The sequence below is a fragment of the Gossypium hirsutum genome, chromosome D11 (assembly GCF_007990345.1).
Source record: "Gossypium hirsutum isolate 1008001.06 chromosome D11, Gossypium_hirsutum_v2.1, whole genome shotgun sequence".
In the NCBI taxonomy this organism is placed as follows: Eukaryota; Viridiplantae; Streptophyta; class Magnoliopsida; order Malvales; family Malvaceae; genus Gossypium; species Gossypium hirsutum.
The window spans coordinates 70,390,521-70,405,530 of NC_053447.1; the positions used below are offsets into that span (position 1 = coordinate 70,390,521).

The window sequence follows — 15,010 nt, forward strand, 5'->3', positions numbered from 1 at the left end:
CAGCGAGTACCGTAGAGTATTAGCTATAAGAATTCATTTAAATAGAAACACATAACACAAAAGAATAGCTATAACACATAATATAAGCCCGTAAGTGAACGATGAAATCAATAATTTGAAATGATGTGTATTTGTAGTTTTAATTTCTATATTAAGAATATGCATGTTAGACTTTTTTATGAAAAAAGCAATAGAATTTATATTTAGGTAAAGAGTTACAAAGAATTTGTTACTAAAATAAAAATTAGAACAGCTAGAGATTATCGATTAGAGAGGGAAAAATATGGATTTGATGACTATTTTAGTTCTTTTACATTTTCAAATGAATAATTGGATGTATTAGTTGAGATGTACTAAATGATTTAAGAGCAATTTATAAATTTTGCTAAAAAAGTGTGACAGTTCATACCTTTTCAATAAGGAAAAGTGAATTTGGGATTTGGGATTCTTCATGCCCAAATATCTTTATCCTCCAACACCCAGCCATCTTCAACTTCTTTAATGCAGACCATGTTGTTCTATGTATTCCTGGGTAGAAACATGTGAGGTATGGTAGATACCAAAGGTTAAGGAAGGACAACTGATTAAATGCAAACCAAATTTCCTGTTCGTCTGATCCTTCATCATTCTTTGAAACAATCTCCTCCAACCCACACTTTTCAATAAGAAGACTTTCAAGTTGCTGAAGACATTTGGCAATTGAAAATGGAAACAAAGTTTTCAAGCTCAAACAGTCCCGAATACTTACTTGTCGAAGGCTTTCAAATGAAATATTTCCTTTGTGATACTTGGTCCAAACATGCTTCAACCTTGGAAGGCGAACGAGATTCACTTCTCTTAGATGACTGGCTACCACATCCGTTTCTTCAGTATCTAACCCTGGCATTTGGAATTGAAACACTTCTTCTAGTGAAGCACAATCAATCACTATTAGTTTCTCCAATCTTTGGAAAACCCCCAAAAGAAAAGGTGAAAAGATGTTCAACAACACATCACATTCCTTAACAGTCAACTCTTTTAGCATAGAAAAGGAATTCTTATAAAGTTTGTTGTGCCATATCCTCTTTGCGTTCCTCAAATGGGAGATTGTGATTTTCTCCAAGTTAGGAAAAGCAACCTGCATAATGGTAGAAAGAGCTAATTACAATTAGAAATAAATTATATAAAATGTCAGCTCATCGATGCTTAGGTGAAGGCATCGGTAAGTCATATAATTAAGACAATTAGAATCAATGGTCGTCTGAGAAGAACCTAAATAAATTTAATATAAAATTATAGTCAATTGACTTTTGTGTATGTAACTACTTACAAATACACACACTAATTTCTAAGATTACATATATTGCACATGATTTAATGTATTCAATTTTTATATAATGCATTATTAATTATTATAATTAATTCTTAATTCAAAATTTTGAATTTAACTATTTGAGATTTCAAACATTATAAGAAAATTTTTTCGAAATAAAACAATATATTCAAAATACAAGAAGGGCACATAATGTATGACCCATAAACTCCCTCTAATAAGGGTAGCTATCATAATAGAATTTGCTATTAATGGGATAGGTATTTTTTTTTTAAAAAGTTACCAATTAAAGTGATAGGCTTTTTCAAATATATTTAAACATATATGCAAATATGCTAGCTGGTTTTGTTGGTTTAGAAAGGAAAAGGAAATGGAAATGGTTTTAAATAATTTCAATTTTATTATTTAATTAATTCTTCCGGAATTTTTTAAATTTTTAATTCAATTTACTATTCAACATTGTTCTTCGATAATTTGAAGACAAAGTTTACTACAGAATAATACTCTTTCAAATATATTGTTTTAATAATAGTAGAAAATATTTAAAATTAAAAAAGACACAAAACCTTTGCTTTATGAAAATAGCTAAATATTTTTTTCTAATTCCTAGCTTTATTGATGTTTTATTCTTCAAGTTGCTGTGAACTGTAGATGATATTAGAGACGAATAAAGATATAGCTCATGAGTCATAACTAGCCATATGACCTAAATGTATAAATCAAGATTCATTAAAAGAAAAACTAACCTTGTCAGAGAATAATGTAGCAACCTTATCAACTTCGTCACCAATTATCACTTCTTTATCTTCATCTCTTGAAAACGTGCTAACAAAAGTAGTCATGTTTGAACAGTCAGCTACCTGAATTTCAACCAAGGATGGACATTCCAGACCTTTACTTCCCATGTAAAAGCTTGTCATATCTGGACAAGACTCCACTATAATGGATCGTAGACGAGGGAATATGCTAATAATCTTGCTACTATCTGTTATTGCTTCCTCAACCATTGTAATTGGACCCTCTTCTTTGATGACTTGTTCCAAATTACCGCATCTCTTGATTTCCATTTGTCGGAGTTGCCCCAGGCCAAAGGCCATTGAGAAGTTAAAAATGTATCTCAAATTGTTGGAATCACAAAACTCCAGAAATTCAAGAGTTGTAAAATCCAACATTTCTTGAGGATTTCTACTCCATATGTTCACCAGCTCCGGAAACTCTGAGAACTTCAAATGCTTTAGACCACGGTATCCAACCTAAGAAGCAACGTATAAAAAAGTCGAAGTTTCATACCAACATATTTAACAACGGCCCACAATGCTATGTGAAAATAAATTACACAAATCATAATTAAATGTATATATATTTCAATTAATTTTTAAATCAGTACCTGCTCTTGGTATAATTGCTCCACAGTGGCATTAAAGTCACCAGCCCAACGTCCTGTAAAATCTGTTTGTGTTAACTGCACTTTTTGCAGCTTTGGTGTTGTTAGCACTCCTTGACTGAAGTTCTTCATTCGAGGGCACTGGCTCAAAGTAACTTGTTCCAAGGAAGGAAACCTTAAAGCGAATTTCCTTGAACAAAAGCTCGTGAGGCTTTGTAAACAATGAAGCTCCAAACATTTCAGCGCTCTGAAAACAATCTCATATGATGTTTCATCCCCATCGCTTGCAACTACTTCTCTCATCCTTTCACATTCTCTTATCCTCATTGTAACAAGGCACGTCATACTTCGGGCTTTGGAAGATGTTATCAGCTCTAACATATCATGGCATTTGAAGACATCTAAAGTTGTAAGATTTTCAGAAAATGAAAGATCTAATCCCGCATTAATCAAATTGCCACAATTCCAAAGTTCAAGACATTCGAGACTGGCACAAATATGGCCAAGCGGGGAGTCTTGCTTCCATAGATGTCTTATGTTGTTAACCAAATCCAATCTCAACTTCTTGACTTTTGGAATCGTGATGATCATGTCTTGATCTTCACATGCATCATTTTCGAAAGAAGCTAGCTCTTTGAAACTGCAAGAACCTAGCTCAAGACTTTCCAAATTGTAAAACCTTCTAAGAAAAGAAATGAGGAAAACAACTGATACATCAGAATAGGAAGAAATCCGAAGAAATTTTATATTGCAAAATAAGTCGGACTCATACTGGCCATCACTTATCATCTTAACACAATCGCCAGTAAATGAAACCTCCTCCAATTGGGGGATAACCTAAGAAGCAACAAGTAAGAACAGCGAGTACCGTAGAGTATTAGCTATAAGAATTCATTTAAATAGAAACACATAACACAAAAGAATAGCTAAAACACATAATATAAGCCCGTAAGTGAACGATGAAATCAATAATTTGAAGTGATGTGTATTTGTAGTTTTAATTTCTATATTAAGAACATGCATGTTAGACTTTTTTATGGAAAATGCAATAGAATTTATATTTAGGTAAAGAGTTACAAAGAATTTGTGACTAAAATAAAAATTAGAACAGTAAGAGATTATCGATTAGATAGGGAAAAATATGGATTTGATGATTATTTTAGTTCTTTTATATTTTCAAACGAATAATTGGATGTATTAGTTGAGATGTACTAAATGATTTAAATACAATTTATAAATTTTGCTAAAAAAATGTGACAGTTCATACCTTTTCAATAAGAAAAAGTGAATTTTGGATTTGGGATTCTTCATGCCCAAATATCTTTATCCTCCAACACTCAGCCATCCTCAATTTCTTTAATGCAGACCATGTTGTTCTATGTATTCCTGGGTAGAAACATGTTAGGTATGGTAGATGCCAAAGGTTAAGGAAGGACAACTGATTAAATGCAAACCAAATTTCCTGTTTGTCTGATCCTTCATCATTCTTTGAAACAATCTCCTCCACCCCACACCTACTAATAGTAAGTCCTTCAAGTCGCTGAAGACCTTTGGCAATTGAAAATGGAAACAAAGTTTTCAAGCTCCAACATTCCCGAATGCATACTTGTCGTAGGCTTTCAAATGAAATATTTCCTTTGTGATACTTGGTCCAAACATGCTTCAAGCTTGGTAGGCGAAAGAGATTCACTTCTCTTAGTTGACTGGCTACCACATCCGTTTCTTCAGTATCTAACCCTTGCACTTGGAATTGAAACACTTCTTCTAGTGAAGCACAATCAATCACTATTAGTTTCTCCAATCTTTGGAAAACCCCCAAAAGAAAAGGTGGAAAGATGTTCAACAACATATCACATTCCTTAACAGTCAACTCTTTTAGCATAGAAAATGAATTCTTTTGAAGTTTGTTGTGCCATATCCTCTTTGCGTTCCTCAAATGGGAGATTGTGATTTTCTCCAAGTTAGGAAAATCAACCTATAATGAATTATTCATGGCAATGAATGCAATGATTAAATGATTTAAATATAATAATAGAAGAAAAGGAACAAAAAAAAAACGGTCATTGCGTTGAGAATAGTACCTTATTGTTGAAAAAGACTGCATCTATAGGGATTTCTTTACTCTTAGAATTGTGGATGAATCCCTGCAATTTTGGACAGCTTTCTATCTCAAGAATCTTCAAGGTTGGGAATTCAACATTATAATCTTCATGGCAAAATCCGACGATTTTTTGAAGTCCTTTTAATTTGAGGGTTTTTAATCGAGGGAAGCAGATTAGATACATATTTCTGAATGCTTCTTTGATTTTATTCTCTTTTGATGTTATCTCCTGTATGCACTTGCATTCACTTATTTCCAAGTATTTGAGCTGTTGGAGATATTCAACCATGGAGTCGGATAAGACGTATTTTAAGTTGGTGCAACCCTTAATAATCAGTTTTGTCAAATTTCGAGTCGAACAAAACGCTTGGGGATGCCATATTCTTTCACTGCTAATTGAGCGTAGTACCAAATCCTTCAACTTTGGAAACAGTGTCTGCACACATGTACTTGTTTAGTTAGCAAATCTATTCTTATTAAGTTTGATTGTTTTTTTCAAAGGTTGTGAATGAGTGACCAAATGTTCTTTTTCTTTTATGGTATATATATACACAAAAGCTATTCTATATAAACATAAATTAGCACTAATGTTTAGCCATTTTATTATTAGTTTTTATTTATTTATCAAATTTACTCTAAATCTTTAAATTTTAGTTAGGTTGTTTTGTTTTGAAAGAAAAAATTGAACTCAACTATTAACATTTGAATAACATTTAGGTGGCAGTTCGCTGAGAAGTATGCATGTATTCCACTGCTCACGTGGATAAATTTTTAAAAATTTTTATGAATTTTTTTAATTTCTTAAATTTTTAATATTTTCATTTTTTTATATTTTTTGAATCAGAGCTTAGAGATTTGAAATAAAGAGAGCATCGCTAAAACTAAATTGAGTTTTAGTTGAAAAAGAGTGGTTGAGATAAAAATTAAATTTAAAAAAAAAGTAGAAAAAAAATCACATACCTTTTGGTTAAAAAGGGTTGTTCCCTGTGGAGATATGGAAGTGGAACCTTCATTTTCAGAGCAAAAGCTAATGAGCTTTGGTAGGTCCTTGAGTGTCAAAGTCTCTAGTTGAAATTCAATTTTGTGATCATCGCCATTATCTTTAAGGATATATTGGATCATTGCACCATTCTGAATATGCAGATTCTTCAACTGTTGAAAATAATCCCCAACTTCTGATTCATGCAACAAAATCTCCACACCTTTCACTTCATCTATATATAAATTTTCAGCTTTCTTCAATAAAACTTTGACTCCATTATTAAGAAAGCTAATGCTTGTCTGTAGGCTAAGCTTTAGTGTTCTCGAGTATTCACGAACCCAACCCCAATCCCAATCCCAATCCGATCCTTCTCCGATGAAAATAATGTATCTTCGCAACTTTTCAAAGGAGAAGCCTTTGGGAATAATCTTGGCATTAGGGAAATGAATATCTAAAGTAGTTAAACATGACAGAGCATTTAACTCAGCAACACTACAATTGCTTTCCTGACTGAAGTTTCCCTCTGCTCCCCATCCAACAAAAGAGTCATCCACATACAGTTCTTCTAATCTAGACAATTTGCAGAAGACACCAGGTGGGATTCTTTTGAGTTTGGAACAATTAGTTAAATCTAACCACTTTAGCTTAGTCAGTTGTCCTATTTCCTCCGGTAGCATTTCAATATCAGAACCGTCAAAGTTAAGAATTTCCAGATTCTTGAGCTCTCCGATAAGGGCAATGTCTCCCAACGCACAGTCAACCAAGCATAATGTTCGAAGGTTTGGTAGCAAGGAAATTGATGAAAGCAAGGACGATAAATTCATGTCAGACAAAATTAGGACTTGGAGATTTTTCATTTCCTTAAAAAAGTTTTCTGGTATTTTCATCAAAGGATCCTTGCTAGCCATACCAAAAAAAGTAAGTTTGGGGCATTTCAACTGATCAGGAAGCTTGTTGATACTAGGACAGTCCAAAACTATTTTGTCACACTCTTTCATCGTTTCGTCATCTGGCCAATCATTCAAAACATCTTCGTCTCTTAAAACAAACACGCGGTTGGCAGCAATTGACATGGCTACATCGCATATAAGATCATGCATATCAACATGTAGATTGTTATAACCATCAAGTAACAAACAAGAAGCTTTGAGACGACTCACCACTGTCAACAGTCTGTTTCGTGTTTCTTCAACTGTGTTGACACCACGAAATAGCCCTAACCCCATTGCACACATAAGCAACCCTTCAATGATAACATTATGACCCATTAGACTGCAAAGTAAGAAAATCTGTTTATGCTCCTCACTTTGTAAACGATCATAGCTCCACTCTATACTTGAATATGCAGCTGCCGATACTTCTATGAAGTTGCTCGATGACGGTCGGTTTAGTTGTCGCAAAGCATCCTCCCATACAAATGGAGGTTCATTTCTCAAAGACGTTGCAAGTGTTCTTATGGCGATTGGTAGACCACCACATTTTTTAGCTACCTCAGTTGCTATAGGTAACAAGTCAGAACTTTCAACACCGTCCCCTGCAATCTTCTTGAAGAACTTCCAAGCTTCTTCATGTTCTAAAACCCCGATTGAATACCTCATTTTAGCATCCATATCCTTGGACAAAACATTAAGATCTCTGGACGTCAGCAACATGGTGCATCCCTGATGCTCATCTCCGAAAGGAATCCCCACTTCCATCAGGTCTAACTTTGCCCAAATGTCATCTAAAACAACAAAAATCTTCTTCTCTTTCTTCAACCTTTGGCACAACCGACTTGCTCTTCCACTCATACTCTGCTCCTTAAATGTCAATCCCAACGTATCTGCAATTTGGTCTTGAATTTTCTTGATGTCAGGAGTATGAGTCACAACAGCCATAACCACCGAGTCGAATAACTTATCTTCTTTGACTTGTCTACTAACTTCTTTGACAAGCGTGGTCTTGCCGACACCGGGCATTCCGTAGACCCCTATAATGTTGAGATTAGGATCTTTCACCGCCTCCATGATCTTGTTAAACACCAATTTTCTTGAATCAAAGTCATCAAAATCTTTGGGAGGCACAACCACTACGGGCTGCGGGACATCCCGATATGATACTTTGTCAAACTGGCCTTGCTGGAGGAGTTCATCAACGGCACCGGTATCTTCTTCTGCTTTTTTGCTAAGCTGATAGCGAGCCTTGAAATTAGGGCACAAGCCGATGAAACACTTGTTCTTTGCTTCGTCTTCAAGACCCTTCACTTCCTTCAACTCTAAATCGATCATTTTGTCGGCTTTCGCCAGCCAACTGTTGACTTCGGGGTATATATTCTCGTCATTCTTTCGAGCAGCATCAACATCTAGCAGCACTCTGTCTCTTTTGTCTTTCAACGTCTCGACTTTCTTCTCGAAACCCGAAACCATTCTTCTATAGCGGTAAACATAGCTGAAATTACGTCTAATTTTTTGGAACACGTATCCCACAACTCCGGGAACAAGGTTGCTAGCGGTGCCCGTAATGACTTCCATGTTTTTCTGGGGAAAGGTAGATTCAAAAGTCAAGCAAAAAGTGTAAGTGATAGAATAGAAGAGGGGAACAGATTCAAATAATAATAAGGAAACTGTTGTTACAAACACCAAGCTAATGCGGAGCAGAAGATGATGAGAGGGGAGCAAAAGACGAAGAGTGAAGTATTGGAAAGGGTTTATTCTGTGGATTGAAGGCAGCTAAGATGGGAAAATAGAGGAGAAAACAGTTGTGGGTTTTGGGTAGACAGTAGCTAAGATCTAAGTAATGGAGATGAGGGATCTGCAATATTCAAGCACAACAACCGATGACTTTCACATGGGAAGTTAAAATAAGACATCAATTTCCATAATTATCATCAATTTACCCTTCAGTTTTCCCTAAGTCATTTTACACCCGCTTCTCTTAGTTATCTTTTTCTTTTTCTTTTCACAAAATCATCTTGCTTAAGTGATTTATTAGAGAATGATTGTGTCTTGGTTAGAGCTTGTTTGTGAGATATAGTATTTAGATTGATTTCTACTCTGTTGTAGCCATCATCTTTTTTATGCCATTTGAATTCTTTTCATTTTGCATTTTGATTAAACTTTTATCAAGACTCGACCCATGATGACGACTATGAATTTAGTATGCTACTTTTAAAAGGGAAATACAATTTTTATTTGTACTGTAGTGGTAAGATAAAATAATACCACTTGCCCTTTTCTTTTAGTCTCCTCTCTATAAAGTTTCAAATAGTGTTATTCTATTGGTTTATTTTATTAAAAAGATAGTTTGATAATTGTAGTGGGAACTTAATTAAAAGGAAAAGAAGAGAAAATGATGTATGTTGGAGAGAAGCATTTCATTTTCTCTCATTCCAAACTTATCTTCTATTAAATTTCAAATATTTTAATAAAAAGTTGTTTTCATAATTGTAGTTGGAATGAAATTAAGAGAAAGTGCATTGAAATGAGAGAAAGAGAAAGGGCAAGTTGGAGTAGTTTTACACGAGGTCAAGCAATTAAGGGACACCATTTACTTTTCTAAGATATGGTATCCTCTTAATTCATTAACTACAACTATTACATATAATATACAAATAAAATAACAGCATTTGTAGTTGCCACCTTTGATAGGAAATGAGAGAAAGAAAAAGGGTAAGTGGGAAATCAAAAAGAGCAGCTTGGTTTTACATGACACTAATTAATAACTTAATATTTATGTTTCTAAACAATTCTTTTTCGTATGTTTGTTCTGAATTTAAGTGCTATCACCTTCTTCCTGTCTTTTACTTTTTGTTTTTCAAAAGAAATTAAAAGGAGTCGATTGATTGGGGGCTTTGGCTTTTAAAAAGATTGCAGAACAAAGCATGAAATTTGGAGGAGAAAGAAAGAAGCAAAAGATGTAACTATCAATTTATCCAAAACCTATAGTAAATAATGTAAAACTTACTTTGATACATTTAACAACGTTGTTGAAGTGATCATAAATTTTCAAATCTTGATATATCATTTTCCTAGTGTCTTCTCTAACATGCATAGAGAAGAAAAATAACATGCAATATATCTATCCTCTCCATGCATTGAAGTTCTCAGTCTGTTCATTTGATTCAACAGATTTAGAGTTACCGGTAGAGGTTGTAGAACCTTCGCTAGCTCCATCCACGTTTTCAATCAAAGTAGCAATTGCATTTGCATTAGTGCTGCTCTGATTGTCAGTGCTGATGTCTTTCTCATTTGCATTTGCATCATTGTTGGTATAGCCGCCACTCTCATTCTCCTTTTGACTTGCACCGGCATTCGATCATTAGTGTTTGAGGAAGTTTTCCCAACGAGCCCACCTTGTATGTGAAAAAGGAAGGTAATGATTTCATCATTGTCTGTCTTTATGTTGATGATATCATTTATACTAGTTCTTCTACCTTTCTTGTGGATGAGTTTAAATCTCAAATGATGAATGAATTTGAGATATAGATATGGGTCTATTGCATTATTTCCTTGGTCTTAAAGTTCATCAGGCTGAAGATGGTATTTTTATCTCACAAGGAAAATATGCCAAGGACCTTCTCAGTAAGTTTGGCAGGCTTAATTGTAAGCCTGCAATTACACCCATGAATATTAATGAGAAATTGCAACAAGAAGATAGAGGAGAAATGGCAGATGCTAAAAGGTTCAGAAGCTTGGTAGGTGGTTTAATTTACTTGACGCAAACCAGGCCCGATATTGCATTCCCTATTAGTGTTATTTCTAGGTTTATGCAACAACCTTCAATAGTTCATTATGGAGCAGCAAAAAGAGTCTTGCATTATATTGCAGGAACTTTGGAGTATGGTGTTTAGTACTTCAAAACTTCAAATTTCAGATTGTGTGGGTTCACAGAAAGTGATTGGGCAAGTTCGTTGGATGATAGACGAAGTGTTTCAGCAAATGTTTTCACTCTAGGTTCGAGAGTGACCACCTGGAGTTCGAAAAAGCAAGCTACAGCAGCATTGTCAACTTCAGAAGCTGAGTATATAGCAGCAACCTCAGCAGCTTGTCAAGCTATTTGGCTAAGAAGAGTGTTAGCAGATCTTCAACATGAGAAAAAGGGAGCAACGAAAATATTTTGTGACAACAAAGCAACTATTACCATGACAAAAAATCCAACATTCCATGGCAGAAAGAAACATATAGGCATTTGCTATCATTTTATACGCGATCTGGTTGCAAAGGAGGAGATAACATTGGAATATTGTAGCACTCAAGATCAGCTGACAGATGTGCCGACCAAGTCATTGCCCAAAGAGAAGTTTTGTTATTTTAGAGCCTTACTTGGTGTGTGCAAGTTTGAATCAAGGGGGAGTGTTGGAGGATGATTCAAAGTCAGTTTTTCTAAATTTAGATTTGGTTGAGCTGTGCTTAGTTTGTTATTTTCCTTATTTTTCTGTTTTTTGTTGAGATATGATTTAGTGCCAGATTTTTTTTGTTTCTTCTATTAAGATTTGTTGCTGTGTAAAGCCTATATAAGAGGTTGATCTTAGTTGAATAATATGCATCAATTTTTTTCTAAATATACTATAGCTTATTTGTGTTCATAACCTGTTTGGTAAAATTACTCTTAAAAATCTTTTTACCATCTCTTATTTTTTAAAGACGGTTTTGAGTTTCCTTACTCTTGTGCAGCTGTCCTCTCCAACATAAGCTTATATTTTTGTCTCCTTTCAAAGCATGTTTTTTTCCTTTCTTTTATAAAGTTTCCAATGATCTTATTTAATTGATATATTTTATTAATAAGTTAGCTATATCAATAAGTTAGTTTGATAACTGCAGTAGAAAATTAAATGAAATGACAATATTTACCCTTCCAAATATTAACTATAATTATCATATACTCTTTTTTAGTGAATTAAAAATAATAATTAGTATGACTCGAATTTAAATCATATTTGACATAATAAATTTTCTAATTATCAAGTCAACATATGAACTCAATTGTTACATATATTTTAGATAAAAAATACAAATAAAAAATAAATTTTCGTAGTTGCTACCTTTTAAATCAAGTAAAGATTAGGGAATGTGATGGAAACAGTGGTTTGAGATGACGAGAGGAAGGGAAACGGATTAGTTTTATTTAACACAAATTAAAAACTTCATATATTTGTTTTAAATTTAATTATGATCAGCTTCTCATGTGTTTTGGTATAAAAGAAATAGTAAAATACAATTATATCAATAAATTTAATATTATGTGATTAAAATATTAATAGTAGAAAATGGTATATATGGTGGTGTAAGTATCACGGGGCTAAAATTTAAATTTGGCAAACCACGCAATCTTAGACAATTTCTTCACTTTAAATCCGTTTAAGTCAACGTAAGCCTCAAAATGGAGAATTTTCCTAGAAATTCTTTAAGACTATCAAAAAATATAACGAAAGAAACTTGAAACGAAAAGAACAACAATTGAACTCAAAGCCACAAGAAAGTAATGCACACAATATGCTTAAGTAAATACTTAATATACTCTTTAACCCAGAAAGAATGAAGTGATCACAAAGGAAGGGGGTGACCTCTATTTATAGTTGAGTTTTTCCATATCCAACGGTATATTAAATTACATTAATTACTGAGATTAGTTTTCATCTACAATAAAAGAGACTTAAGAGATTTAAATTTTATATATGTTTATCCCTTAAGATTTACAATAATTATCCTGATAAAATACAATTTACTGAAGTGTTTCTATTCAATCATGATTCAAGTAGATGAGTCTTGAGTCTCTTCCAAGTGATGAGTCAATCCTAACGAGCCAAATAACCCCAAGAAAACATGAAAGGTCTGAAATATATGCATCAGTTACAAGCTCCTTTGCATGGCCTGTGACATGAGTATATCCCTCTCATTCAATTAATGAGTTTTTTTATAACAAATATATTTTAAAAAAATTATTTAGAAAATTATACTGTATTTTCTATTATTTAACTATTTTATTAATAAATTGATCCCACAATTATATCTCAATTATCATATTATTGATTAAAAAATTTGATGATAAATAATATTTAAATTATTAATTCAAAAGTGAATTTAGTAATAAAATTATATTTAAAATATATCAATATTTTTAAACTAAAGGAAAAAGCATTCACACTTTAAAAGAAAAAGAAAAGAAAATGATGTTTGTTGGCGAGAAGTATTTCATTTCCTCTCATTCCAATCTTATCTTCTATTCAATTTCAAACAGTCTTATATTCCATTAAAAAGTTATTTTCTTAACTGTAGTTTGGAAAGTAACTACAAGGTATTTTTTTTTTATACAACATTTAGAATTACTCATAATCATTTTCAATTTATAAATAAGAGGATAATTTATTTCAGCGTACTCGAATTAATGTCCTCCTGTATTGACAATAATATCCATACCAATCGAGTTATGACTCAATAGTCTGTTAACTAATTAACTACAACTATTATATAACTTTTTAATATTATATACAAATAAAATAACAGTATTCGTAGTTGCCACCTTTGGTAGGAAATGAGAAAGAAAAAGGGATAGTGGGAATAAAAAAGAGCAGTTTGGTTTTACATGACACTAATTAATAGGTTTGTTATAAATTTAAGTGTCATCGTCTTCCTTCTGTCTTTTAAATTTGTTTTTGGAAAGAAATTAGGAGTCCATTGATTGGGGGCATCGGCTTTTAAAAGATTGAAAAAAAGGAGAAAATGATGTAACAATCAATGTATCCAAAATCTATAGTAAATGACTTTGATATATAGTGATCATAAATTTTCAAATCTTCATAAATCATTTCTCTAACATGAGTAGAAAAGAAAAATAACATGACGGAAGATGCGGTGTCTAAATGGGCTAGGGGTTACGTAATCGAGTTTCACATTTTCACGCAACCGCTTTCAATGATGCAGGACATTTTATTAGGAGACCAGTGTTTTGGCTTTTGATTGAGGGTTTAAGCTCAACTTCCTCTATTGTAACCAAAAAAAAAATACTTTTATCAACTATAAAATACACGATTATATGTTGCATTCAAGCAATTAATTACCGACTTAAAATCAACAAAAACTTCAACATCATGTAATCAAAGTTACCTACACTGTAAAAACCTCCATCTATGTCACAAGCTCCAAGCAATATGGAGTTTCAATATCACGGTGTTGACAATAATATTAATCAGACAGAATATCCACTATTTTCTACAAAAGTGAGAGATCAAAACAAATGTTCAGTAAAGATCCTACAAAAAGAAAAAGAAAAAGTTGGGATTTGACAGACACCTTTTCCTTTTCCTTCTTTAAAGTATCCAAAATTATATGCAAGAAGAAACGGAAAATTTTAGTCCGCCCAGCAAAATCCCACAGTAATGATAGATACATCAAATGCACCCTACTGCTAGATTTTCCAGGCATCACCTTTCCACCAATAAGATGTAGAATGTATGCTCTAGCAGCATACATAATCTCTTGCTCGGATGCATTTTCAAAGATATTCTTGTCGGACCAATCATGTCATCTTTACTTCCGAACCAACTAAATCAGACGACTCGGGAATCCTACTGAGCAACTCTTCGCAGACAGTAGGGATAGTAAGTGTACTTTCCCTGCTCACTGGAAGCCCATCTACATGAAGTCCAAGTTAGAGTGTAACATCTTCAAATGTAATCGTACGCTCTCCACATGATAAAATGATAAATGAATGCATTTCAGGTCTCTATTGTTGGATCAGTGCAGATATTAACTCTTTATTCAGCTTTATTTCTTCTACCTGTGCCGCAAAATGGAAACCAACTAGCAGTAAATAATCCCTGATACAATCATCTACAACACCCCATTTGATGTGCCTTCTTGATTTTAAAACACGATCATATCCCTGCCCAGTTTTAAGGATATTAAACACATATTATTATTAGCAATAACATCTTTATATTATACAAAATGAATAAATTATTGTGCTGTTTGAAATATATGTAAAGATGTGTGATTCACAACTGTTTGAGAGCTAGACGATGATGGTAATAATATATTTTCTCTTCACCGTCACCATTCACCTTCTAGTATTCACCACCATTTGTCATCCATAGTGAAATCCCATTACAAGACGGCTACCCTTCATACACCCATAAACAAAGCAAGACCAAAGGATTCAAAGCCAAATAATAACTCCGTTGGTGAGAGAACAAAGGAATATTCGGCAAAAGAAAAAGTAGGGCAAAGCAAGAACACAACACTTCCTAACTGGTAT

The 15,010-nt window shown here is 33.3% G+C and overlaps 1 protein-coding gene across 4 annotated transcripts in view; it reads right to left on the bottom strand.

Annotated features, from left to right (window-relative positions):
• Positions 1 to 8,816, bottom strand: part of LOC107925792 (uncharacterized) — a 108,915-nt gene extending 100,099 nt beyond the window's left edge. The window contains exons 1-7 of one of the 4 annotated variants that reach the window (XM_041105134.1): positions 5,758 to 8,815; positions 4,778 to 5,233; positions 3,964 to 4,671; positions 3,469 to 3,533; positions 2,700 to 3,378; positions 2,059 to 2,565; positions 410 to 1,117 (exon numbers count right to left, since the gene is read on the bottom strand). In XM_041105134.1, the coding sequence (XP_040961068.1) occupies positions 410 to 1,117; positions 2,059 to 2,565; positions 2,700 to 3,378; positions 3,469 to 3,533; positions 3,964 to 4,671; positions 4,778 to 5,233; positions 5,758 to 8,289 (5,655 nt within the window). In that variant the 5' untranslated portion in view covers positions 8,290 to 8,815. Of the gene's footprint in view, positions 1 to 409; positions 1,118 to 2,058; positions 2,566 to 2,699; positions 3,534 to 3,963; positions 4,672 to 4,777; positions 5,234 to 5,757 lie in introns of all 4 variants that reach the window. The other 3 variants (XM_041105135.1, XM_041105133.1, XM_041105132.1) reach the window with 3 other exon arrangements.
• Positions 8,817 to 15,010: the final 6,194 nt, after the last annotated feature.